Raw genomic sequence first — 25,992 nt, forward strand, 5'->3', positions numbered from 1 at the left:
TACCATTTTTAATTTTAAAGGTTTTAACTGTAACGTCACATTCCATGAAATGGGTCTGGTGACTTAGACCAGGGGTCCCCAGCCTCCAGTTGCAGACAGGTACTGTTCTCGGCCTGTTAGAAATCAGGCCGGACAGCAGGAGGTGAGCTTGAATGTAATGCATGTAATGCTCTTGAATCATCCCCAAACCATCCCACCTCCACACCCCACCCTGTTCCATGGAAAAACTATCTTCCACGAAACCGATCCCTGGTGCCAAAAAGGTCAGGGGCCACTAACTTAGACTCTGTGTCTATTGGCTTTGGTTCTTTTCTCCTGTGTCCTCCAATATTCCTTTTCCTGTTGATGTCCATTGGTAACAGTTGTCCAGATCAATCACTTGGATTATTTCACTAGAAAATGCATTCTTGGAAGTGCCAGTTTTCCTCTTTGAATTGAAGATGATACCTTTCCCTCATGGTGGTTGTTGGAACTAGCTGGTATCGCATGCATAGCAGCTGACACATTGTTGGCACTCACATGTTTCCTTTCCTTTGGTGGAATAATAAGTCATAATTCTGCTAAGTTGTTTCAGTTGGTCCTTAAAACTTTGGAAGGACTGGGCTGTGATTTCTACTCCTACTTTTGTCAGTGGGTTGTGAAACAAATACATCCTTTATTCTTTGTAACTAATAAATCTTTGTGAAATGGGTAGACTGGAACCTGGGTTGTTCTGCTGAGGTAATTGAGAGGGCAAATAGCAGTGATTATAAATGCTACATATCTGTGAAGCTGTATGAATACTTGTGGATTTAAAGGATACAGGTGCAATGTGAAGACACAGGATATGATGTGTAAAGGCTAGAAAGTTATGAAATAACTGTACTCTTAAGTCAAGAAATTTAATAACCAGCCTAATTATGAAAAACTTATTTATAAATTTGCTTTGTACTTGGACTGCATTTTTCTACGGAAGCAATTTTATGGTTTTTAGAGGTTTTCTACTCCAGTCCACAAAAACTGCATAAATTCCTTAACATCCAGTTTCTGCAAGCCTCAGTGTTTCCGTAGAGAAAGGCATTTATTCATTACTCTTTCTCAGGGTATTAGGAACATACTTAGTTGTACTTGTAAGTTTATTTATTATTCATATTTCTTTGGATTATACATGAATCCATTCAAATTAGCTCATGTGGACAAAAAAATGAAACAAAAACCATTGATTGGCTTTCATAATTGTGAAGCCCAAGGAGTAGCTGTGGGGTCATTCTTTCCTTCACTTGTGCTGGATCTAGGCGCTCAGACACCTCTGGGCCCTCAGAATGTCGGCTTCCTTCGCAGGCAGCCGGTCCCTGATGGAGTCACATGTGCTCATAGTCGACTCTCAGCCTCACAGAGTGGGCGATGGTGTAACAAAGCTGTGATTGGTGAGACCACGGTCATGTGAGTGCCCACTCTTAAAACGGGGGTGAAGGAAAACCAGTTCCATAGCAGAAAATTAGTGTGTTCTTACCTGAAGAAGGGGAAGAGGTGTGGGCCGGGAAATGTGATGGATATTTATGCCCTGTGTTTCATCTGCACTAATTGCGGGTGGTTTATGGAGTTTTTCTCCTCTTCTTCTCACCCCACGTCTATTTCTGACACTGGGCAAATACAGGGAGTTGAATGGATGGGCCTTCATGGGTGTTTCAGAGTTAGAGCCATCCCAGCCCTTGGCCAGGAGTAGTGTTAGATAATTGAAGGAATATAAGGGAATGTTGTCATGTGGTAAATACTACCATTGATTATCAAGTAAATCAGGTTTACATTGTTGTTCAGCTCTTTCCGTTTTCCCCTGGTTTTATTTAAAGGGAGAGTTTTTGTTCTTAGGAAACTAAAAGGGTGAGTCTTATATAGCAGACTCACCTTTTGGGGGGCAATCTGAAAAAGCCCTCGGTAACACTCTTCAGTGTCTTCAGTTGCCTAAGGAGAAACCTCATGAGCTAGATGTTTGTTACCAGTGTGGTTATCATTTTTACGTAGAAATAAATTTCTGGAAAGCCTTTAATTTTGTAAGCCTTGTGGTGCAGAAAGCCATCTGTTTCTCTTTGTTCTCATTTTAGACCTCATTTAATTTCACTTTATGAATGTATTATATATACATTATAGAGGTCTGTCGTAATTTATTTCTTCCTTGCCTCAAACCTTACTTCTCTTGTAAAAGATTAGAGGGAGTCATCATACATTTAAAGTGTCCGTGTTATTTTTGATAATCACATAAAATACTCTCGTGCTGTGTCATCTCTATTTTCCGTTCATTGATTCATTCAATATTCTGAGCATCTGCAGCTGCCCCGGGCTGTGCCAGCCACTGGGAATAGAGGTGGTTAAAGTGGCGCTCGTCCCTGCAGGCGATGCTGTGAAATAAGCAGGGGGTCAAGGAAGAAAATAATGAAACGAGCTGTGGCTAGTACAGCGGACCATCCCCCTGTCTAGACTGTGCTGCTAACGCTGTGTGCTGGGTCACCTGTCACCTGCCTTGCAGGATCCAGCTGAGCCGTTCCAACTGCACTTGTGCTTCCTCCGATGCTGTTGAGGTGGTTGGACTGTGTGCCTGCCAGTTATCATGCCCAGCACTTTGCTTCATTCCTGGGCTTAGCTCTGCTACCAGACTGTGATCTATGTTCAGTCTATCACAGTAACTGACACTAATAGGCGTTTACTGTATGTTTATTAAATGATGAGTGTATAAAATTATATCACAAAGATGAAAAGTGTGTTTTATTTCAAAAAAAGGAAAACCCAGAATTTTCTTCAGTAGTTGTTTTAACCACCTTGGAAGTTGCAGATAGCTGTGCTGGAGTTGCTGTGTGTATGTGCACAGAGAGGGAGTAAGTTTGTTTCCTTGGAAGAAATAAAGGAAAACTTAAATTGGTGGAAAAATATGTATTTGCTGGGTTTAAATGATTTAATTCGGAAAACCCTTCTAAGGAGATGGGACTATTCTGTCTGCTCTCCATCCCTGCGGAAACCAAAGCTGTAGCCCAGGCAGTCTGCTGGAGGTGGGACTCAAGTGGAATTTGAAGGCAGCCCTCTTGGTCTCTGTGCCTGAGCTTCTTACACATCATCTTTGTTGTAAGATGTTAAACTGAGTCCACCCCATTCCAATCTTTGGGGAGTCCTTTCATTGGTTCTAAAAGCAGCTTCTAAAAGGAGCCTTTTTGAAGTGTTTGATTAGTTTGAGATTTGTATCGTCCTCCTCCTGAAATCTGTCCATCCCGTGGTTGTGTGAAGATGCTTTGAATCTGGGATTCTTCTCGTGTATCACCAGGCAGCTCTTAGGACCTGGCTGCTGTCGGGATACCTGCTGACTTACTTATTATACGAGCCAGGAGCAAGGGCAGGATTACATGGGCAATTAGTATGCATTCCTTTCCTGGTTTACTGATTTCTTAGGATAATTCTCCAGTTTCATGGACGGAGTACGTTCGTTCTTGGAGTATATTGTTTTAACCTGTTAGACTCCTTGCATTTAAAGCAGTAGCAGACCTGAGCATCTCCCCTTCACAAGTAACAGCAGCTGGAGTAACCCGGGTAGGTAACCTCAACATTTTTACCAGTGTGCATACCACTGATGAGTAAACCAAAGATTGACAAAGTTTAAAAATGTCTTAGCTTTTTCTGGGCTTAAGTGTATGAAATCATATAAAGCATATTACTACTTACAGTTCCGAGATTTTGTTGAGAAAGTTTTTTGTATATAATTCTTACAGAAGTGAATCCTTCATTTTCACTCAGAGCGAAGGACTGCACATCCCTTTGTCCAGGACCTTCCTGATTCTCACCCCCTCACCCTCAGCCCTTGCTCACTGCAGCTGCACAAGCCCCCCAGGTCGCTGGATCCCAGGACCCTCCTGGCTGAGGAATTTTGAACTTGCTGTTCCAAAGCTTTGCCTGGAGCATTCTTCCCCAGAGTAACTGGAGCAACCACAGCCCTATTCAAATCTTATCAGTAATCTGTTCAAACCCTATCAGTGAGTCCATTCCTTATCAGTCTAGTGCAAATAGCCCTGCTGCCTCTCCCCAGGGCCTGGCTCTCCCTGTCTCTTCCCCAGACAGTCTTCCCATCCCAGGTACTCTTCACTGTCTTGGGTTTCATTGCATTGTTCCCTCTCTGTGGGAGGTGAGGGTTTTGTGTGTTTGTTTTCTGTAGATTAATGCCTTGCTTTACTGAGCAGGTGCTAAATATTTATGGAGTGAATGAATGCACTAAGCAAAATACAATATTTTAAACTATGCCATATATATGGGGGTAAGGTGCATTTATCCTTTTCCATGTGGTCAGTTGGGTAGTGGTGAATGAGCCAATATTGGGCTGGGGGCATTGTGGCATTCAAGTTTGTCATGAATGATTGATTTCAAGTGCTCATTGCATTTACTTTTTATAACTTCTTTCATGTTTTCATTAAATTTGAGGAGAAATCAGATATTTCTTAAATACAAACATTGTAAAATTCTCTTAATTTATGTTATGCTGAAAAAAATAAAAATGAGATATGTTTAAGGGAATTAATTTATTTTCCAAATCATATAGGGGCCCTGATCAGTGTGGCTATTTGGTCGGGGGTCATGCCACAAAATGAAAGATTGCTGGTTCGATTCCTGGTCCGGGCACATGCTTGGGTTGCAGATTCGGTCCCTGGTTATGGCGAGTGAGAGAGGCAACCAATCGATGTTCTCTCACCCATCAATGTTTCTTTCCCTCTCTTTTTCCTTTCCTTCCCATGTCTCTAAAAGATAAATAAAATCTTTAAAATCGTGTAGGACTGTGTGGTTCACTCACAACATTCGTTCAACTCTGTCTAGTGGATAATTACTGTCAGGTAGTCGTGGCCACCCTGTTTCTCTCACCAGTTTAGGAGTAGAAGTGGGTTCTGGTTTTGACTATTAAAATGGAAAGGGAAGACTGCTGGAGGCTTCTTGGAGAGATCTTCTCAAGCTTAAGAAAGGAGAACAAGCAGAAAACAAGATGTCCTTTGCTTCTGGACATTGTCTTGTCTAAAACGACACAGCCAGGGCTGAGCAAGCCAGTCTGCCTGGCACTTCTCAGTTTGGGTAATAAAGCTCTTTTCTGCTCAAGCCTGTGTGAGCTGGTGTTCTATTGCATGCAGTCCCAGCAACATCAGAACTGATGCATTCATTTCATAACGTGATTTTGAGAGTTTCAGTGCTCCTCCCTTGCCACGTGTACCTCATAATAAACCTAATTGGAAAAAACTTGTCTTTGATTGTACATTGACCTTATATGTATTTAGTTTTCTTATTTAATTTTTGCTTACTTTTTGCCTAAAACCTTATATGAGACATCACAGGTTTACCCCTGTTCTCCAAAGAGCACTTATTCATGGACTGACACGCACTTGGGTAGCAAAAAATAAGTATCAGCAAATAAATCAATCTGGAAACGCTAGGGTGAATTCTTCTGTATGGGTTGTCGAAGCAGTAAGAATTAGTCTAGACTGTATGTGTGTTAAGTTTTAGGGCGTGGAGTGTGTAGGTTTAGGGAAGGAGATGTGTTAACACGATGCTGAGCTTCTTTGATGTTTACGGTATTGTTTGTTTGTGCTGGTCTCACCTCTGCCAAACAGCTATGATCGGGTATCAGTAAATTTACAATTCATCTGCCACTTTGGACAGAAAAGAAAGCTGCTCTGTATTTTCTCTTGGTATATGCTTTCCTCCTCCTGTCATTTTTCACGTTTTACAATTTCAATTTTAGAGGCAAATAACTCCCAGTTGATTTAGAGAAAGTCTACTTGAGGGGCATTTTATGTCCGAACATTGATGTACTGGTAGGTTTTGAACATTTTCACCAAAAAACATGTTTTTTCCAATGAAACTTTTCTCAAAACCATTAAGAGGGGGATTTATGGCTGTTTATATCGTTGGTGGGAACATTTTATTGCTTATTGAACTTTTGGAGCACAATTTGGAAACCTACTGCATATGAGATTAGTGAGGAACCACCCTGTAATTTTTCATCCAAACAGACATACCTTTGAGAGTAAAATAGTTGTACCAGGACAGTCAGCTGGGGCTGTCCCCAGCAAACTAGGGTCGTGCTCTACTGGTGGGTGCTGAGCACAGGTATGAATCTACTTGGCAGGCAGTAGTAGGGAAATCTCTACGATCCCTGTTCCCGCCTTTACAGCCACGGTAGTGCGGCTAAAGAGCCTGGCCCCGCAGGGGATTTCTGCAGCCGTTTGGGTCGTCACACGGCTGTTGGTGTTCAGCCCTTCAGAAGGTGTTTACTGAGCACCTGCTATGTGCCAAGGTTCTGAGAGCAATGATAAGTTACAGGATTCTGAAGATTCTTAGGTTTCTGCTATTAGCAGAACTTGGCAATGAATAGTTCCATACTTGTGACATTTGAGACACGTAAGAATGATTAAGTGGAAAACTACGCAGGAGCTTTCCATCTGCATTTGGCACTTAAAATACAATGCTCTAATAGGCCTTCATCTCCACCCACCCCCTCCCAGCCCCTGAAAATGAACTACAGTTCACATCTGTGGGTGTTTGTGTATACACCCTTTGGAACCTATTTTCCAATGAGAAGTCACTTTTAATTTTAGGGATAAAATACAGCTGTGTGCATTGGCATTTGTTTTACCCATGCCCCATTTTCTTATGTGAACGGTGTTGAAAACAGCTACAGGAAATAAAATGATGAGGTGCGGTCCTGTGTGTCTGTCTCAGTCTCCAGGATTTGGGAAGGGAAGCGTCACTGTGTTTTGTGAATGAGGGAAAATAATGAAGGTGGAAAAGAAAAGGGAATGATACGGAAAAATACAAAGAATCAAAAAAGAGTAAAAGACATTGAAATGAGAATTTTCTATGCCACAATAGTTTATGTACATTAAGAGTTCACAAAGGTGCTTGAGATTAGAAAATTGCCTCTCGGTTCTGTCTTGGCCTTTCTGCTGCTGGCTGTTGACAGCGCCACACCCTCCCTTCAGTGACCACTGCTGGTGTGTGACCCCCGCTGGGCCAGCGTGGAGCCCGGGTTTGGTGGGAGGGAGCCACAGACTCTTGAACCAGCTGGTTGAGCCTTCTAAGTAGTTGCAGTAAATGGAGGATCTATTTTACTGTTCCACCTATAAAGTACCAAAGAACTAATTCAGTAGAACCTGTTTGTGACTGGTGTTGACTTTAAAATCAGTTTTCATGTTAAATTACCCCAAAGTTTTATTTTCCTTAAGACATAAAAAAGGAACTTTTTAAAATCTGTATCTTTGAGCTCTTATGGAATAATATGATTGCTTGTGTTACCTTTAGAAGATTATAAATAGGTATATATGATTTGTTCTCACTTTTAGCTATAATTTTCATGAAGAATAAATAATATATAAATCAAAATTAGTGTGCTAATAAATAACAATAGAAATTTGAGTATATTTTAGTTGTCTTTTCCAAATTCAGAATTCAAGACTTAGAAATTCAAGACTTTAACCATTAACGCACACAGCTTGAACTCATACTGAGCTGCTTTTGGCAACTTCAGACATAACATTGTATTTTAGAGATTCGTGAACATTTAAACAATGATATTTTTTACATGAACAGTTAACTTAGGTAAAGAGAGGTTAAAGGCCCAAGTAAAGCTAAAGAACCAACTATTTTCCTACTTCAGTTTTTAATCCTGACAGTGTTTTCATGTATTATAAATTCTTATAAACTTTGAATTACTTGCACTATTGATGAAGTATTTAAAAATATTATTTGTCCTGGTCTAACATGTCGAAAAAGAGAAAAATATATAAGTTAACTTTGTGAATAAAAATGCAGGCCTTAAGGAGAGATCTCCTTCAAAGCCAACAGTGGGAGCAGAAGAGGCTGAGATGCACGCCCGGCTGCAGGCCCAGGCTCCCGAGGAGTCAGGTAAGCTCTTCTGTAGTTATGACCGGATGCATCCATCGGCCCGGCAGGTGTTCTGGTTTCCGGTTTCCAGGATCGTGTTCTACCCATAATTTGTTGGCAGTGTTCACAGAATTGTGAAATCCTTTTTCTTCTCTTCTGGAATTTTGTGGTAAACGTAATTCTTTTCTAGTAAAAATTAACACAGGACGATTTTAATTTCCAAGATCAAGAATCAAAACCACGGTCCTGGCCAGGGTGGCTCAGTTGGTTGGAGCATTGTCCTGTAAACTGGAAGGTCATGAGTTCAATTCCCAGTCAGAGCACATGCCATGGTTCCTGGTTGGGGTGGTGGAGAGGCAACCTATCGATGTTTCAGTCTCTCAACATCCATGTTTCTCTTCCTCTTCTTTTCCTTCCCTTCCTGTATCCAAAACCAGTAAGCACTCCCTTGAGTGAGGATCAAAAAACAAAGGCACACATAGATGGTTGCTCAGTGCATGACATCTCAGTTAGGCATGTCATGCTGTACCAGCAGGTGACTGCTATACCTTGTGGAAAGTGAAGTTAGATTCTACACTAGTCTGTCATCATTTCTCACGTTATTCAGTAGAGTAGGTCTACTGAGTTCCCAGTCTTTCTAATGAGACTCTCCTTTCTACAACAGAAGACTTCCCTGACCTCCAGGTATCTGTGAAGCCTGTTTTACATATTCATGAATTGGTTCCTAGATCAATTCAAGTATCTTTTTGTCACCCAAGGGCCTAGGACCCATGGAATGACAACTCCTGAAATCTTTTAACAAGTTGATAAATGAATTTGAATCCATTACTATTATGTCCTATTTGTGCTGAGATATCTATTACAAAGTACTATTTGATTTCTGCACATTTTTTCTTGTACTCCGATGTCAAACATCAGTGTTTGGTTTTATTTTGCCATCTAGTGGAAATACTATGTATGACACCACGTATTTACTGGCAGCTTAAGTTCTGGGTCCAATGGGTACTTTGGCTGATCTTATCATTTTGATGAATAGTACTTGATTTTCCTTCCTCCCTTTTAAAATCAGTATGTAGATTTGATTTTTAAATTTGTTCAAGTCATAATCATGGGAGATAACTACTCTTTCCCTCCCATTCCTGTAGAACTGCTATAAGCATACCATGGCAAGAGTGATTTTTTTGTGTTTGGATTTAGCATCTTAAATTTTACTTTGTGCTAAATAGGTTTATGATTAAATTTTTTCAAAGTTAGCAGCTACTTTGTAACGTGCCATTCACTCTCCCTTTTTAAATTTTTTTATTGTACTAGTCTGTGCATATTACTGATAACTTTTGCTACTAAATCTATGAATTTATTGTCGCCTCATATCCTTTTGAACATCTTGGCCATATTTGGCTTAGTTTAAATGTTGCCTTTTTAACCTTTCTCTAACCTCACTTGGCTTCTCCCTCTTCTCTAACTACCACTTCTGCCATAAACATAGGTACACACCTCTCATTAAAACACAGTAAAATAATCCCCCCTTTTGATCCCTACAGTCTTTCCTCTCTCATTCCCAGTCCCCCTCCTTGCTGTACTAGCCAGACTTCTGAAGGAAGACTCTGGAGTTGCTTTTTTGCTTTGTTTTCCGATCTTTCACTCACCCCAGTCTGGCATCTGCCTCTGCCCATCCTACGAGGGCAAGGACGGGCGTCACAGAATCAGCAGACTGATGAGACAGCCTGCTGCACCCTCAAGTTCAAGTGGTGCAGAAGCAGAGGACTCTGGAGGGGCATGTGAGGCCTGGATGGTGGAGGTCTTGCACTCTGTTCTAGAGAGCTTGGATTTTCATAGCGTCCAGCAAAGGAAGCCATGAAAAGGTTAATCAAAGGAGCAGAGTGCCACCCACCACTCCTCCTTACTCCACGGTGTTCTCCAAGGCTGTAAAACTGGGGATCCAGCTAGGAAGCTGTCGCGGGCACTAATGTCTGGGGCTCTTCTGTGATTATAAGAGACACTATTTTTAAAAATGGTTTGTGAAATATAAACATCTATACAAATAGAAGGCACTTTTTGTGTGCTTCAGAAATGGTTTTGTAGTGTGACTAGCAAAATAGAATTTTAAACTTTAACTGATATGAAGTTCCAATAAACTTAACCATATTTGTCATAGAAAATTAGCTGATGTCACTATCACTGACTGCTTCTGTTTACTGAAAATAGATGATATTGGTTAGGACATTTATAGTAGTGTAAGTGAGTCATAGCTTCCGGTTTGTTGGATGATGTTGCAATATACTTGATAATCCGATAAGCACCACAGTGGTGTCAGAGTCTCATTGCTAATACTCACTTTTATAATTAACATCTTGGATCTCTGAACCTGACTGTCATGTCTGATGGGGTTCTCCAAAGCTGAAAGGACAGTCACTTATGAAGGTCTACTCACAATTCCTGGCAACTTCTGGGAGTGGTCAGCCCTCCGAGACCACAGCAGTCCCCACACCGGCGGGGCCGGTCTCCTGACTGTCAGAGAGACATAGACATTAGTGTATACTGCACTCACTGTGCACACTGATGTATACCAACCTTGCCTTACACATTTTTATCTTTATTTCCCAGCACTTTCCTTTCTGAAAGCTTTGCCTTTCTCACTCTCTTTATTCTGTCATTAGTGTGAATTTTCTTAATTACAAACTAGAATAATTTTGCTGTAAGGTATTTTTTAAAGAAAAATGTGAAACCTAATTAGACTTCCTATTTTAAAATCTTATGAAGTCTTTTAAAATTTATATCTGCTGTCCAAGTAAAATCCATTTTAAATATCTACCATATTTGCCAACACAGGCAAAAAAGCAGTCAACTGGTGTGAAAAGTATGCATAGTCGACTAGCCAGATATATTTATTTGACTGCATCCATACGGATTCCATATTTCAGGTTCTACACTGATGTCTAGATCTTTCCTACTTAGTTATGTTTTGTAATTATTTTAGGACCTCAGCATATCGAAGATGAAATACAAGATGAAATTCATTCCCCTCTCCATGAAACAGTATACACAGAACATGGTATGAATTAACATCTGTTTTTTTAATGCATTACTAACATAATGAAACGATTAAATGACTAGGATATTATTTTAAAATTTAAATGATAATTGAGTTTTTTTAAGTTATTGAAAAATATTTTTGATATTTTTCCTATAATTTGATACCACCGAACTGGCTTTACCCCACCTTACTGTTAAGGAAATGTTTGCGTACATCTAATGAAGAAATGGTAGGAGTACCTGAGAGTAAACAAATGGAGACCAGCCTTACATCAGGACCAGATGGCGAGAACAGGGAGGAAGGAAGTGGACACAGCCAGCTCGCTGTCAGGGGCTATCGAGCGCAATCACTGGCTGTCACATTCGAGGGCCTGCTGGGTGGGTCGCCAGCAGGCAGCTTTGAATTAGGTGGGTCATGTTACCGGAGAAGAAATAAACATGATCTACTTACTGACTGGAAGACACTTTCCTAGCGCTTAACATCTAAAAACTTCCTAATGTGAACTTCTGTACAGAGAATATGAAATGATACCATAGAAACCAACGTTCTAGGATCTTGTAAGACTGGTTCTTGAAGCATCCCTTGATCCAAGCAGAGAGTATACCCCCAAAATGTAACTCACAGAGAGATTTTGAAGGGGCACAACATGTGATAACCTGAGAATTCCAATGATTTGTTGTGAGCCAAAGGTAGTCCTAAAAGAAAAAAAAATGTTTCTTAAACAATTCTCATTTAAATTGCGCTTTAGCAGGTTTAGGAAACTGTCCTTTTCAGTCAGATGTTTGGGGGTTAAGGGTAAAGCACCCCACCTGGCTCCCTCGGTGCTGGTTGGGAGACAAGCCTTTGCCCAGCTGTAGGTCTTTGCCATTGGCTGCCAGGACGCCAGAAGCCCATGTCTAGGGAACTGCGTGTGCGTCTGCCTTTTCTGCATCTTGTTTTAGACAAGGACGATGCCGTCAAAATAAGTGATTTTGACATAATGAGGTAAGGGCTGTGATGATGAAACACAGGATGCCACGTGGGGCTTGCTCACGCTGTGGGGTTAGCTCAGCTTCCTGAGGAAGCAATGTTTTGATTTAGGAGCTGAACGTGGTGTAGGGCTTCACCAGGCACATGTTGTCGGTAGGTATTTTAAGCAAAGGACCTACGTGAAGAAAGTCCCCAGGCTAAAGCGATCACAGAGTAGTTTAGGGTGGCTGGCACATGGGGGGACGTAGGTGGGGAGTGACAAAGGGGAGGGAATTCCTGCTTGAGTCTAAGTCATTGGGACCATCGGACGGCACTGAGTGTGGTGCAAAGAGTGGGTGGGAGGGGCGTCAGAGGGGAGGTTATGCTGGCGGCCCTTCTCCCCCAACTTGTAACCCATGAGCAGGTCCTGTCGACTTTGCCTCCATCACGTGTCTGGTTTCTGCAGCATGTCACCATCACGTCTTGCCATGACCACTTGGGGGGTGTCCAGCTGGGTCCCTGTTTCCATCCATGCACCTCTGCTCCCTGTGTTTGATGGGGCCTGGCCCCCTGTGCTCATCTGGGCCTGGTCTCTCTCCCCTCAGTCACTTTCTCCAGCCCAGCTGGCCTTCTGTTCCTCGTCACTGCAAACCTATCCCTGCCTTGGGCCTTTGCACTTGTTACAAATTGTGTTGGGGTGTGTGTGTGAAAGAGAGACAGATCCAGCTTCCCATCTTAGCAGGCCAAACGTGGCCTCCTGACCACTGTCTCTGAGGTAGACGCTCTTCCCCGTTACTCTGTTTCATTATTGGGGTCAAGTCCTGCAGCTGCCAACTGTTAGCTGTGTGGCCTTAGAAGTCTCTCAAGTTCCTCATCCTTCAAAGTGGGATGTTGTGGCTACGAAGGGCTTGGCAATGCCCTGAGTCTAGTGAGGCCCGAAGATGCTCTTTTACTTTGTTCTTTTTATATCCAACTGTCACTGACAGGGTGGTGGAGACTCACAGATCGTGGACGAAGTTTGGCTGAGAGAAATGAATCCTGCTCACATAAAAACCATCAAATTATACTGGATGAAACAAGAGAAAGGGAAGGGAATATGGTAGTCAGATAAAGAGTTGTAAAATTACTGGTAGGAATGAGAATCAGTAATTGATATCCTGAGCAACAAAAACCTGAAATGAGGAGAAACAATGTAGCAGGCTATGATGAGAAGACAGAAAACATATAAATAGCATTGGCATAAATGGGCCTACATAATTCAGTAAGTTCTGAGAGCCTCACCATACCTGGTTAAAAGTAACAAAGGGCATCTTGCAGCCTTGGGGTAGAGTCCTGTAGCATTAGAAATAGCAATATTGTTATTACTCTGATGAACCTGATGTTGAAAGTTATAACAACAGTACAACAACAAAAATAACAACACTTAAATACTTGTGGGCCAGGCATCTTTCTACCTGCTTTAATCTTTACACCAATGCTATGGGTAGGTACTCTTATTTCCCTCTTATGAAAGAGAAATTTTAGGCACAGAGGAGTTAAGTAACCTGCTTAGGGTCACACAGCTGGTGTGGAACAACCTAAATCTGGGGCCATGCATTCCAGACCCCGCACCCCTAACCATCGTACCACACTGCACAGCTAAGTCTAGTTCACTGGAGCTCTTTGGTGAGAGTGTTACATACAGGACACGTGCTGCTTGAAGCCACGTCAGGGTGCTCTGGGGAGAATTCTTTCACCCACAGTGACGATCTGTGCCGTACTGCAATGGAGTAAGGCTGCATTTCCAGTGTCTCCACACAAGAACAATTCAGTATATGACAGAAGTCCTAGAAAAGGACATGGGCATCTTCGCAGAACTTAAAGACTATAACATAGAAACCTTTAGAAACAGTGTATCAGGAGACCTAAGACAGGTGATCTGGCATACGGTTTAGGCAGGTGGCTGCCCATTGCAATACAGTGTTAATACAGAGTTATTTAAGATCGTCACATGGAATTTCATATGAATTCTCAACCGAAGGTCACTGAGTAACCTTCTCTTTCATCTAATTGAAGAGGAAACTGTTAATGTTTATGAATTCACTTATTTATTCATTAAATGTTTATTGAGCACTACTTTCGGTGGGCATGGCCCTGGGTGCTGGGCATGCGTAGTGAACAAAATACATGAGGCTGTTCACCTTGCTGGATTCGTGGCCCAGTGAGAGAAGACCTACCTGTGCCCAGCAGGTGGCCAGCACTTGGCCAGAGTGAGAACAGAGCTTCAGAGTGGGCACCAGCATGTGCAGTGTCTGTCGGCTGCCATGGAGCCCCTGCTATAGCCCCTGCTGTACACCTGTGCCTCTTTGTTCATTGTCATTTTCAAGGAGAAGACTTACAACAAGAGGAGGATGGACTGACAAGAGAACAGCAAGCAGAAGATGAGGATTCCCTTGTAGGAAGTGACACGGACGGCAGATTTGAATCCCTGGAAACTGGAATGCTTCAGGAAGGTAGAACACTTTTTGTTTTTTGGCTTTCAGAATAAAATGCAACAGGTGATCTGTAATGAACATTATTTAAGTTTTTCTTAAACATCTTTAAAGCCAACATTTAATGTTAATGCAACAGTTTTTTAAGTCGAAGCTAAAATTTTCAATTAAAATGTTTTTTCCCCTAAAATAAATAGATATCCTAATTTTGACAGAAAGCATTGTTTAGGGAAACTCAGAACATATAAATTTCTTGTAGAATGTAAGTGAAATAAGTACCTTAGCCCATTATTTTATTGTTCTCTCTAGAATGCCATGGGTTATAAAAAAATTCAAACAACTGATAAAATATTTTGCTTGATAACCCATCACGGGCTCTAGTTCTGATATAAACTCTGTAACTGCAGTGGGTGGAACACAATTCTTAGGTTTTATACTAGGGATTGGCAAGCTTTTCTGTAAACAGCCGGAAGGTTGATATTTTGGTCTTTGCAGACCACGTGACCTCTGTTGGAACCGTTCAGCTCGGCCACTGCTGAACAGACGCAGCCCTGGATGATTCCCGAGTGGGTGTTTAAGGCTGTGCTGAGGTAGAAGTTTATCACAGAATCAGGCGGCAGGATTGATCTGGTCTATAGGCTACAGTTAGTTGACATTTCTTCTGTTTCAATGTTTTATTTTATTACTTTATTTTTAAAGATTGTATTTATTTATTTTTAGAGAGGGGAAGGGAGGGAGAGAAACATCGATGTATGTATGAGAGAGACAGCTATGGGTTCCCTCTCGCATGTTCCCAACCATGGACCTGGTTCTTAACCCAGGCATGTGCCCTGACTGGGAATTGAACTGGTGGCATTTTGGTTTGCAGAAGGACACCCAACCGATTGAGCCACGCCAGTCAGGGCTATTTTTTCAATTTTTAAATTAAATTCCTTGGGGTGACATTTATTAATAAATATAGATTTCAAGTATACAATTCTATAGTACATAATCTGAATGTTGCATTTGTATTGTGTGGCCAACACCCAAAGACAAATCTTCCTCCATCACCATGTATTTGACCCCCTTTACTCATTACTATCCCCCTCTCCATCTCCCATCCTTCTGGTACCCACCATACTATTGTCTGGGTCTGGGAGTTTCTGTTTGTATTTCTTTTTCATTTGTCATCTTCAGTTTTCTGTCCCACATGAGTAAAATCATATGGTTCTAGACTTTTTCTGTCTGACATTTTGCTTAGCGTGATAGTCTCAAGATCCTTCCATGTTGTTACAGATGGCATATTTTATCTTTTCTTATGGCTGAGTAGTATGTAGATACCACATCTTCTTTAGCTAATCATCTATCAAAGGCCACCATGAATAAGAATGCAGCAGACATGGGGGTCCTGTGGGTACCTGTGTATCAGCTGAGTAGTTTATGTTGGATCACTTGTAATAGGCAAGTTATAGGTACTGACTATTGATATATAGAAAAGCAATTTTTGTGTTAAAAACACTATATATATTTTGGTCTCTGCTCTGCTTTAATAGGAGACTATCATGATTATTAGAAGCCCTGTTTTTTTTTTAAGGTTTTATTTATTTATTTTTAGAGGGGAAGGGAAGGAGAGAAACATCAATGTATGGTTGCCTCTCGTGAGTCCCTGGCTGGGAACTGGCCTACAACCCAGGCATGTGCCCTGACTGGGAATTGAACCGCGATACTCTGGTTCGCAGGCCCAGGCTCAATCCACTGAGCTACACCGGCCAGGGCCAGAAGCCCTGTTAAATAAGTACAAATGCTTTCTTCTTATGATATCTGTCTCTTTTGTTAAAGTAGTCCTTTAAGACCTTGATGAGTTCTTAGAAGAAGACTTTAAGCCACAGCTTGTATATTGATTAATTTATGTCATTTTACTTAAAATATGCATACATAAGTGATATGATTTTATATTTAAAATGAATACTAATGAAACATTCTTTTTAAGATACATGTTTCATTTTTAAAGAGTCATAAAAAAGCAAGCCTGTGCAGATGCTGGGGAAAGCTTCATGGCACTGCCACACATTAGCCACATCACACTACGCATCCCACCCGTAGTGACCAGCGCAGAGTCGCCCCAGGACCCGTGCAGCAACGCGGCAGCACAGGCCACACAGGATCTAGACCAAACGTCCCTGGCAGGGCTCAAGGATTCGCTAAGCCCAAACCAAGTTCATTGGCATAGACAGAGCTGAGAAACAGGCAGTATTAGTCAACCCACAGTGCCCGTAAAGGGGAAAAGGTCTTGGGCCATAGGGTCATGGATCCAGAGAGGGAGCTTCTTATGAACAAGTCCACTAAGGTGACTGATAACCCTGCAAATAGTTTCAATCCTGGGCACAATGAAGATCACCTAGAGAGCTTTTAGCAGAATACCTGTGACCCACCCAAGACAAAGTGAATTGGAATGTTTAGAGAGTGAGGCTCCAAAGTAGGTACCTGTAAAGGCCTTGCAGGTGATATTACAGCGCAGCCAGCCTTGGGTAGAAGTGCGGAGAGGCTGCTTATGTTTCATGTGCCTCAACCTCCACCCTACCCAGCTGTGTATTCCCAGGCGTAGGCAGGACACTTTTGTCCTGGAGAATAGAAGGCCACAGTGGATTCCGAGGCAGATTAGAAATACACCCCTTTTCTGGGTCCAGCCTGTGTCACTGTTACTCTGCCTAAGTCACCCTCTCTCTAGCCCAGGCTGTGGTATCTGTCAGCCTTGAGGGGGTGCTGAGTGGATCAGAGAGAATGTGCGAATCATTTCTCAATGTAGTTCTAGGGAAAGATCGTGTTCGGCGGACATTTCATTGATGTATTCATATTTGATTTTAATAGTTCTTTAGTTTCAAAATGAAGTCAATGATAATAGGGTCAGAATATACATATACAATATATTACATGCCATTTTATGAAATAGCAATATTGATCTAATGTTATTTTTTTTCTAGAAACTAAAGATAGTTACCATGTAGAAGAGACAGGTGAGATTTCAATTTAATATCCTTTTTTGATTAGAATGGGTCTTTTACTATAAAAGGGCATTGAGAGAGAAAACATTGTCTGTGCTCCTTTATTATTAATACATTATATTTAATGTGTCAAATATATAGTATATACTTACTGATTTTTATTTTGTACAGTAGGTCATAGTTACGTATATACACATACATGTCTGTATCCTTCTATAGTTTTTGTGATTTTGAAGTCTTCTTCCTGAGGATAAGTTCCTAGCAGTGGGATTACTAGGTCAAAGACACAGTGGAATTTCACGTTTTATAGTCTTAAATTACAAAGTCAGTGAAAGGTCAGAATTATGTATTGTCCCATGCCATGTGTCTCCAGAAGGCCTGGCTGCACTGAGGACGGACACGTCGTCTCTCAGGAATGAGCCTGGGCTGTTGTCCAGTTTCCTGCCAGTGCTGGAGTGGGTCCTTCTTTCTGTGCTGAGGGACCATGTGATATTGGCAGTGACGTTCAGTGCCCTTACCATTTCCACAATACGTATCTGCAGACACTAAACTCACATTGCAGCGGGGAGTACTCAGGAAACTGGGTGTGTTCTGGTTCTGGCTCAGGCTCCGTGGTGGTGCTTGCTGAGTTGATGGGAGGAGGGCTCCCTGCTCTGCTCTTTCTGTCTGTCTCCCTCTGTCTTTGGGGAACTTAATACAGGATGTATTCTGTTTTTGTGTCAATCCATCCTATTTTGTTTTCTGAATATAGTTGAATTTGTATAAGCGAAATAGGCAGATGGCTTCACTATTCTGTAGTGGGGACTGTCTTTTTCATCTTTGCATTAAGCGTTTAGCACAGGTGGTACCTGTTTGTTCCATGAGCGAAGGAGAGTTTGGGCATCAGTAAGATTCAATTTTACATTTCTATCATTACCATAAATTTTGCTGTTCCGATTTTGAATATCAAGTGTAATTCCTCTCCCTTGATATATATTTGTATTTTTCTAATTATTTCCTAATTTAAAGCTTCACAGGCCTATAATCAGGATATAGAAGATATGATGTATAAACAGGAAAATTCAGGTTTGTGATGTGTTTTTATTCGAGGCTGTGGCCAAGGCTATTTTATCCCTGGGTTAATGGTTGGTTATGATTGAATGGAGTACTCTTTAGAATACTCATAATATTTGTGGTTGCTCGGGTAGTTATAGAAATTTCTGGATATAGTTGAAAATATTATAGGGGGAAGTGAGGAGAAGGAGCTGTGTTTCTCAGATCCCTGTTGGGATGTCGGTCTTCACAGACCAGACTGGAAGGAATGTTTGGGAATGAACGAGGCAGAGACCGACTGGTGCCGGTCCTACCTGTCTTTTGACTTAGCAAACTATGGACCTTTATTGATCTTAAATTGTATTAAGTGATAATGATAATATTTATCTTACACAGTTGTAAAGATTAGAATTTATTTTGTAAATAATTTCAGAATGATGTCTAATAATGTGTTTGGTTTTTCTTGGTTGACAAAGGGATATATGTGTATTTTCTTTTTTTTTATTTTTAGATTCCACTGAACCAGCAATAGAGGATGATGAGAGAACATACCATGATGCAGGTATTAGACAGATATTTTTATTAGATTTTAAGCATTATTAAAGATTTACAGTTGCAATGCTTTGTTAACATGGTGATTTTTATTTTAAAGGAGACCAAGAAGTAATTTTAACACCTAATATAAAACTTTGCAACAAAATTTTATTATTAAAAAATATGAGGCATTCATATTTCACCTCATCTACCACTGGCTCTACAGAAAACAGAATATAAATTCCCAACTCTTCTTTTGCGTATCTTGCTTTATGCCAGTTTGAGGAATTTGCATGGAAATAATTTTTCTGCCCTTTCCTCTAGTTGTTTTTGGGCAGAGACATTATTCATTGACTGTGCAAACATTAATATTTAAAGAAATAGAATTCTGTATTTGAGATTGTGTTTTTTAGCTAAGTAGTTACACACAACGACTCAGCTAATTCTTATTTGGATTTTATTACTTTTTTCTGCAGACGATGTAACATATGAAGACCATGATCAACAAGGTGTGAGATGCTTCTTAAACTTAAGCCACCTACTTGTTTTAAAATGTTCTCATACTTTGACTGTAGTTTATAGAGAATAATGTTTTAAGCTGCAAAATCATAACTTAAACACATCCAAATGAATTGTCGTTTTCAAGGAATTTACTGGTGGATATTGTTTACCTATTTCAGTTGTTTGCCATTGCCCAAATAATTTCTTAACTTCATTGCAAGCTGCCTTAGGAAGCAGTTAAAAATTACTCAAGAAAACTTACCTCATTATTTTGTAGTCATTGTGGTCCTTTGATTAAAACATATCTTGCGCTCGGAAAGCTATTTCGGTCGGACTTCAACTACTCTAGCTGCTTCTGCAAATTCGTCCCACTCTGCAGTGAAGATGACTGATCTGCCAGCCTGAGAAAGGTGCAGAAGAATTTCACTCCAGGCTTAAAGGCCGCTTGGAGAACACAGTTCTGGCAAATTTGTGCCACGAGTAGCATCAGATTCACATTCAGGTTTATTATAGCTCCTTTGGTTGCAGGAGCACTTCTTGTGCTGTTTTATGAAGCTTCATGGAATAGATTATATCATTGCTACTTCCCAGATGAGAAAAATAAGGTTCAGAAAATGTGAATAATCTGCATAAGTTCCTATGACTAAGTGTTCATAGAGCTAGTGGTGCGTCCTTTCTATTCCAGTATCTTCAAGGGTAACTGTAGAAGGAAAGAAATTAGTCAGTATAACTCTGCATGTGAAACGAGAAGGATGGAGAAATACACAGTGCTTGAGTCAAATGTGGAGAACTTTTCCATGTGGGAGGTAGTTCTAGGGCGTGGCATTCATACAGGAATAAGAACGAGTCCCTACTTCAAGAAATTTGCAGTGTCACGATACTTGGTAAATCTTGATTGGAGAAAATTAAGAATGGCTTGTGTCGACCTGATAAACTAATTTATTAAGTGTGTGTATTTAAGGTTTGAGATTCTATCAAGATCACCCATCTACAGTGGCTGTTTCTATTAAGATGTGAATGATAACATTGGAAGAATCCTGGATTCTGTCTTCAGGGACTAATTTTTTTCTATGGGAAATGAAATAACTTGGCAACTATGATTACATTTATATTCTCTTTTCAATTTTGAATTTGGAGAAGAAAATAGGAATTTGGAAATTAAAAGTTGCATGCAGAGGTAGGATTTGAAATCCTTTTCTAATATCTACCAGTCATTTTAGTGTCTTTCTGACTACAATGGAAAGAACTTGCTTGGAATATAATTTACAAACTAGGTCTAGAGAACTTTAAAATTAAATGAAAGAAGTATAAAATTACATAACATGCTAAAAAGATCTTCTAAAAATAAATGTATTTCCAAAGGCAGAATATCATAACAAATATAATTTAAAATGTTAACGAAGAATAATAAATATTACCTAAAAGATCGAGATTTGGTGAGATACTTTGGATTACCTTGCTATAGGACATAAACTTTTTCAGACAAAACAGATCTAATAGAACACAGGATTATTCACTACGTGTTTTAAAAACTACCTTTGTAGAATTCAGGAATCACACCAGGGAGACCGAGTGACTCCACATAAGTGAGACGGCAAGGAGGCTAAAAACAGAACTATTTTTAGTGGGAAACAGATTACACTCTGTATTAAATTCCTCCAACTGGAGAACCTAGAAAACCAGCAGCTTACTAAAGCTATAAAGGAAACCAGCTTTTCATATTAAAAGTACTGCATCAAGCCCACATTGGATACACCTGAAAAGTGACGGTATAGTCTCACCACCTAATGGACTCATTATTGTACACTACATTATGTATTAAGAACTTCACGTCCAAAACACAGGACATGGGAGCAGTGTTAGTAAGGAACACACACATGGTTCCTATTCCCATGGACCTTATATTTTACCAAGGGGGTGGAGATTACACAATTTCCATTTAGTGTTTAGGTACAGTGTGCTGAGGACTGTGAGGATGAGTGCAGTGTGGAACAAGAGTACTCAGTAGAGACCCTACCTAGTTTGTGGACCAGGGAACGCTTCCCTGAAGTTGAGCTGCAGATGAGCGCAGCTGACAAAGAAGGGAGAAAGGTGGCTGGAACCTAGTAGGAAGGCTCTGAGGTGGGAAGATGTGTGCAGAGTGCAGAGGATGACAAGAGAGACATGGGCTGAGGCTGTGAAACAGTCCTAGTCAAGACAGTGCCTGGAGGTAGGTCGATGTTCATCATCACTGTAGAGCACTGCTTAGGGTACTACAAAATCACACCTGTATTTTGTAAAGATTAGTCAGTCCGATGTGTAGTACTGACTGGAGAGAGACAAGAGTAGCCATGGGGAGACCATTTAGGATGGTTATTGCAGTTATCCAAATCCGATCTTGCCCTGAGTCGCATCTCTGCCCAATGAGGAGTCGAATAAGGGGAGTTTCTAGAAAAAGATGTTCAGCAGTGTCCTGTGCTCAAGACGAGCACCAAAAACATGCCTTCAGTAGAGGCCTCACAGAGACCTCGCAAGGACTGTTTTCAATGGACAGAAATTGGACAGAGATGAAAGTAGTTTAAACAGGAGTGGTTGGTGGTGAAAGTAAAGGGAAATGGGCAAAGCTGAGAAATATTAGAAGATAAAGTTGACAGGACTTGATGTGTGGGTGTAGCTGGGGAGAGAGAACAGGGTGTCGGGAACCACATCCGATGTTCCGCCCTGTGCATTTAATGGATAGTGGTGCTTTTTTGCTGAGTCAGGAGAGTGGGAATGAGCAACTGGAAGCCAGATGGTCCAGTCCGTACATGTGGAGACATCCAGGGGGAGATATCTAATAAAGGGAAGGATGGAAGGCTTCCTGGCTTCCTTGGCTCTCAGAAGGAAGTCCAATTTGTGGTTGTGAGTCTGAGCATTGTGAGCATGTACGTGGGAATTGAAGCCAAAGTCCAAGGTCATTGAGGAGTGAGGAGAGAGTGAGAAGACAGGGAGTCCAGTGGCAGGACTTTGATGAAAGCCAGCATTTTATGCCTGCTAAGAAAGAGATGAAATGATAAAGAAGATGGAGAAGGAGAAATGAAGGAATAAAAGGAGAATATGGTCACACTGAAGTCCAAGCGCAATAGTGTTTGAAAAGGAAGGAGCTGCTAAGAGATCTAATATGATAGGGGTGGAAAGAGCCCACTAATTTAATAAGGGGCTCGTCTGTTCAGACTCATAGACACAGAGGAGAGGAGATTAGGGGCTGGGTGAAAAAGGTGAAGAGGAACAAAAGGTACAAACTTCAATTATAAATGAGTCATGAGGATATAATGCACAACATAAAGAATATAGTCAGTAGTATGGTAATAACTTTGTACGGTGGCACATGGTTACTGGATTCATCATGGTGGTCCCTTTGTAAGGTTTATAAACGAAGAATCACTATGTGGTTCACCTGAAACTCATATAATATCGCATGTCAGATATACTTTAAAAAATAATATGCTCATTGGTCTTAGAGGAGTCTTTTTTGGATGTGCTCATCCTGGAAGACAGATTGGAGTGGGTTGACAAGAGGAAGTGAGGAGATGGGACAGGAAATGTAAATGACTCTTTTTTGTTGTTGTTGACACTATTATAGTTGCCCCTCTCCACCCAGGCCCCCTCCCCCTGCCTTTGCCACATTGCTGTCTGTGTTCATGGGCTACACATGTACACATGTACGCATGTACATTCTGTGGCAAATCTCTTCCAGTCCCTCCCACTCCCTCTGCTCTGAGATCTGTCAGTCTGTTCCATGTATCCATGCCTCAGGCTTTAAAGAAATTAGGCTAAAATGGAGGAAAGGAAGAAGGCCAGGAGAAGCAGGCTCAATTGGTAGAGAATGTAGCAGGTTTAAATACATGGTTCAGGGTGACAGAGTGAGCATACTTCCTCTTAAAGCAACCAGAAGGACAGAAAATGATACATTAAAAATTGTCACTTGCTCTGTCCACTCCACCACTGAGAATGTCACAAAAACAGTAGGTGCTCACCCTGGCTAGTGTGGTTCAGGTAATTGAGTGCCAGCCTGTGGACTGAAAGGTCACAGGTTCGATTCCCAGTCAGGGCACATACCTGGGTTGCAGGCCAGGTCCCCAGCTGGGGCTGTGTGAGTGGCACCCGATCAATGTATCTCTCTCACATCAATGTTTCTCTCCCTTTTTCTCTCTCCCTTGCCCTCTCTAAAAAAAAAAAAAAGATAGTAGGTACTCAGTACATTTTTTTTATTAGATGGGAAAAAAGAGAATAAATTGATAATCATGTTGGGAAAATAAGAAAGTTTACCCTTAGTATACAAGAAAATTTGAGGAATTTTGGAAAGTGGAAACAGTAGGGCTCAGGTTAACTGAGAAAGCTGGAACCCAGCCAGGGATGAGAGAAGACTGCCGTAGAGACAGGAGCCTTCTCTGCAGGGGCGCGGAGAACGTTGAGCCCTGTGCACATAAACGCGAGGAGCCATGGGTGATGGGCTGCGGTTAGCGTCATGAATTAGGGTCATTCTAAGAGGCCGGTGCCAGGATTGTTTGCCCCAAGTCTGAGAATTATTCCCTAAACAAAGTAGAGAATCTGTGTAGTGAACACACAGATCCCAGGTGGCAAGCAGGGTAGAGTCTTAGGAACTGAGAACGTTCATCACAGACATGAGGAAAATAAAGAAAGGAAATTCAGTGCTACCCAGGACTTGGGGAAGAACCTAAATTTTCCCTGTTTTACAGGAAGGAATCATATGTAATTGCCCATCTCCTACAGTTAAAAAGTGGCTGACTGGGGATTGGAATCTGGGCTTATTTCACTTGAGACCAGACTCTTCCCCACTCTGCCCCTTCCCAGTGACTGAACCCCAGAGCTCAAGGATAAGTTAGACACTGTCTCTGCTCTTGAACTGTCTGGCCAATGTTGTGTTAATCTTAGAGTAATGCGGCACTAAAAGATTTTTTTTCCTGTGTATTTTCAGTATATGAACCATCTGAAAGTGAAGGGATAGAAAGTTCAGGAAAGCTTTTTCCCCAAGCAGATATTTCCTCCTGCAAGTCAGCCCTCCTTGTATTTGTTAAAACTTCTGTAAGTCATGGATCAAAGATAGATGTAGTAAGAAACTAAGACATTTTCATTTCACCAAGAAAGTAATTGGATATTGTTCAAATATTTATTCCCAACTTATGTTGGAAGGTTGATGTCAGCACAGATAACACCACCCTATTTGATGTATTCTTTAACATTGTTTGTGAATTAGAGTTGATGTGCTAGTATAAAGACTTGTGAGAATTGGCTCCTACAGAGGAGCCAATTTTAGGTATCTGAGTGGATATAAGTTATTTCAGGGATCTAATGGATTTGAGTTAATATAAGTTGTGTTTGAGTTTTTTCTTTTTTTCTTTTTTCTAGATAATGCTGTAGAAGATTCAAACATAATTTTAGAAGGTAAGTTTTTATAGAGATGGTATACATTTCACATTAAAAATATGTTCATGTATTCAACAAGTATTTACTAAGCATTTAGTCTTAAATCTCTGTACAGCGCTTGGGGGTCAGAGGACACGAGTGCCCGGGTTACGGGCTACCTGTGGCTAAGCTGCAGTGAGGAGGCCCCTTTAAATTGTAGGAGAAGGGGTTAGCCCTGGGGAGAGATGGCTTGAAAGTTGGGTCCTTTATGTTTTTTTCAGGCATTTTGATAAGCCAGTAGAGGACAGAGCAGAGGCTGTTGGGGGAATTCCTTCTGGGCGACAGTGGTGCTCTGAACTGTGTGCCTTCAGCCCCACCCTCAATTTCTGTGTTCCTGCAGCACCTGAGTGGATAGTGAGGGGTTGCTCGTTAGCTCTACCTGCTCACCAGCCTTCTCTTTCCTGGTCTTCCCTTGTCTTGGCTGGTTGCATCAATATATACCTGGATCCCTAAACGAGAAATGTGAGAGTCATCACTGAGTCTTCCTCATCCTGATTCTATAGCTGATCCCAAGTCCTGTTGACCAGGCTAACCTCAGCACCTCTCGAATCTGTTCTTTTCTCTGTAACTCTGGTGACCTACCTCAGCCTCCCATCATCTTCCTAGACAATGGCAGTAACCTCTAGCCAGTCTTCTTAACTCATGCACTTCCCCTTTAAATCCATCTTTCATGGTGCCGTCAGGACAGTGACTTCAGAAATGCAGGTCTTCCTGTATCAGTCCTGTGTGTAAACCCTGCTGTTCTTCCTGGTCTGTTCCAGTAGGGTTACTTTCTGTTGCGGGTAACAGAAAACCAAATTTGAATTGGCTTGAGCAATAAAAAGACAGGGAAGAGATTAGTTGGGGCCTTGGAGGAACTCATAAGGAATTTGGATTATATTCTAAGTACAGTAAGGATCTGTGGAAACAAGGAGATATAGTATAATCTGCTTTATATTTTGAATATAAACTTCTAGTTTATATTCTCTGAGAGAATGGATTCTCTCTGAATTCATATAGTTTATATTCTCTAGAGAATGGATTGGATGGAGCAAGAATTGAAGCAGAGACCACCCTGTTAGGAAATTTGGGGGTACTAATCTGGGGAAGTGATCTTTGCGGCCTGGAGTAAGATTATGGCGGTATAGAGATAGAAGGGAGAGTTTTGAACTTGTGATCTACTTTTGAA

At 41.2% G+C, this 25,992-nt stretch overlaps 1 protein-coding gene across 6 annotated transcripts in view; it reads left to right on the forward strand.

Moving 5' to 3' along the window:
* Positions 1-25,992, forward strand: part of ASPH (aspartate beta-hydroxylase) — a 201,467-nt gene that overhangs the window by 55,660 nt on the left and 119,815 nt on the right. For 2 of the 6 annotated variants that reach the window (XM_053661029.1, XM_037167455.2), the window contains exons 4-11: positions 7,807-7,899; positions 10,856-10,930; positions 14,227-14,352; positions 17,292-17,324; positions 18,321-18,377; positions 18,856-18,906; positions 19,355-19,387; positions 24,768-24,803. In XM_053661029.1, the coding sequence (XP_053517004.1) occupies positions 7,807-7,899; positions 10,856-10,930; positions 14,227-14,352; positions 17,292-17,324; positions 18,321-18,377; positions 18,856-18,906; positions 19,355-19,387; positions 24,768-24,803 (504 nt within the window). Of the gene's footprint in view, positions 1-7,204; positions 7,212-7,804; positions 7,900-10,855; positions 10,931-14,226; positions 14,353-17,291; positions 17,325-18,320; positions 18,378-18,855; positions 18,907-19,354; positions 19,388-24,767; positions 24,804-25,992 lie in introns of those variants that run through there. The other 4 variants (XM_053661034.1, XM_053661030.1, XM_053661031.1 and 1 more) reach the window with 4 other exon arrangements.

Source organism: Artibeus jamaicensis, unplaced genomic scaffold (genome assembly GCF_021234435.1).
Source record: "Artibeus jamaicensis isolate MK-2021 breed Jamaican fruit bat unplaced genomic scaffold, CSHL_Jam_final scaffold_916, whole genome shotgun sequence".
NCBI lineage: Eukaryota > Metazoa > Chordata > Mammalia > Chiroptera > Phyllostomidae > Artibeus > Artibeus jamaicensis.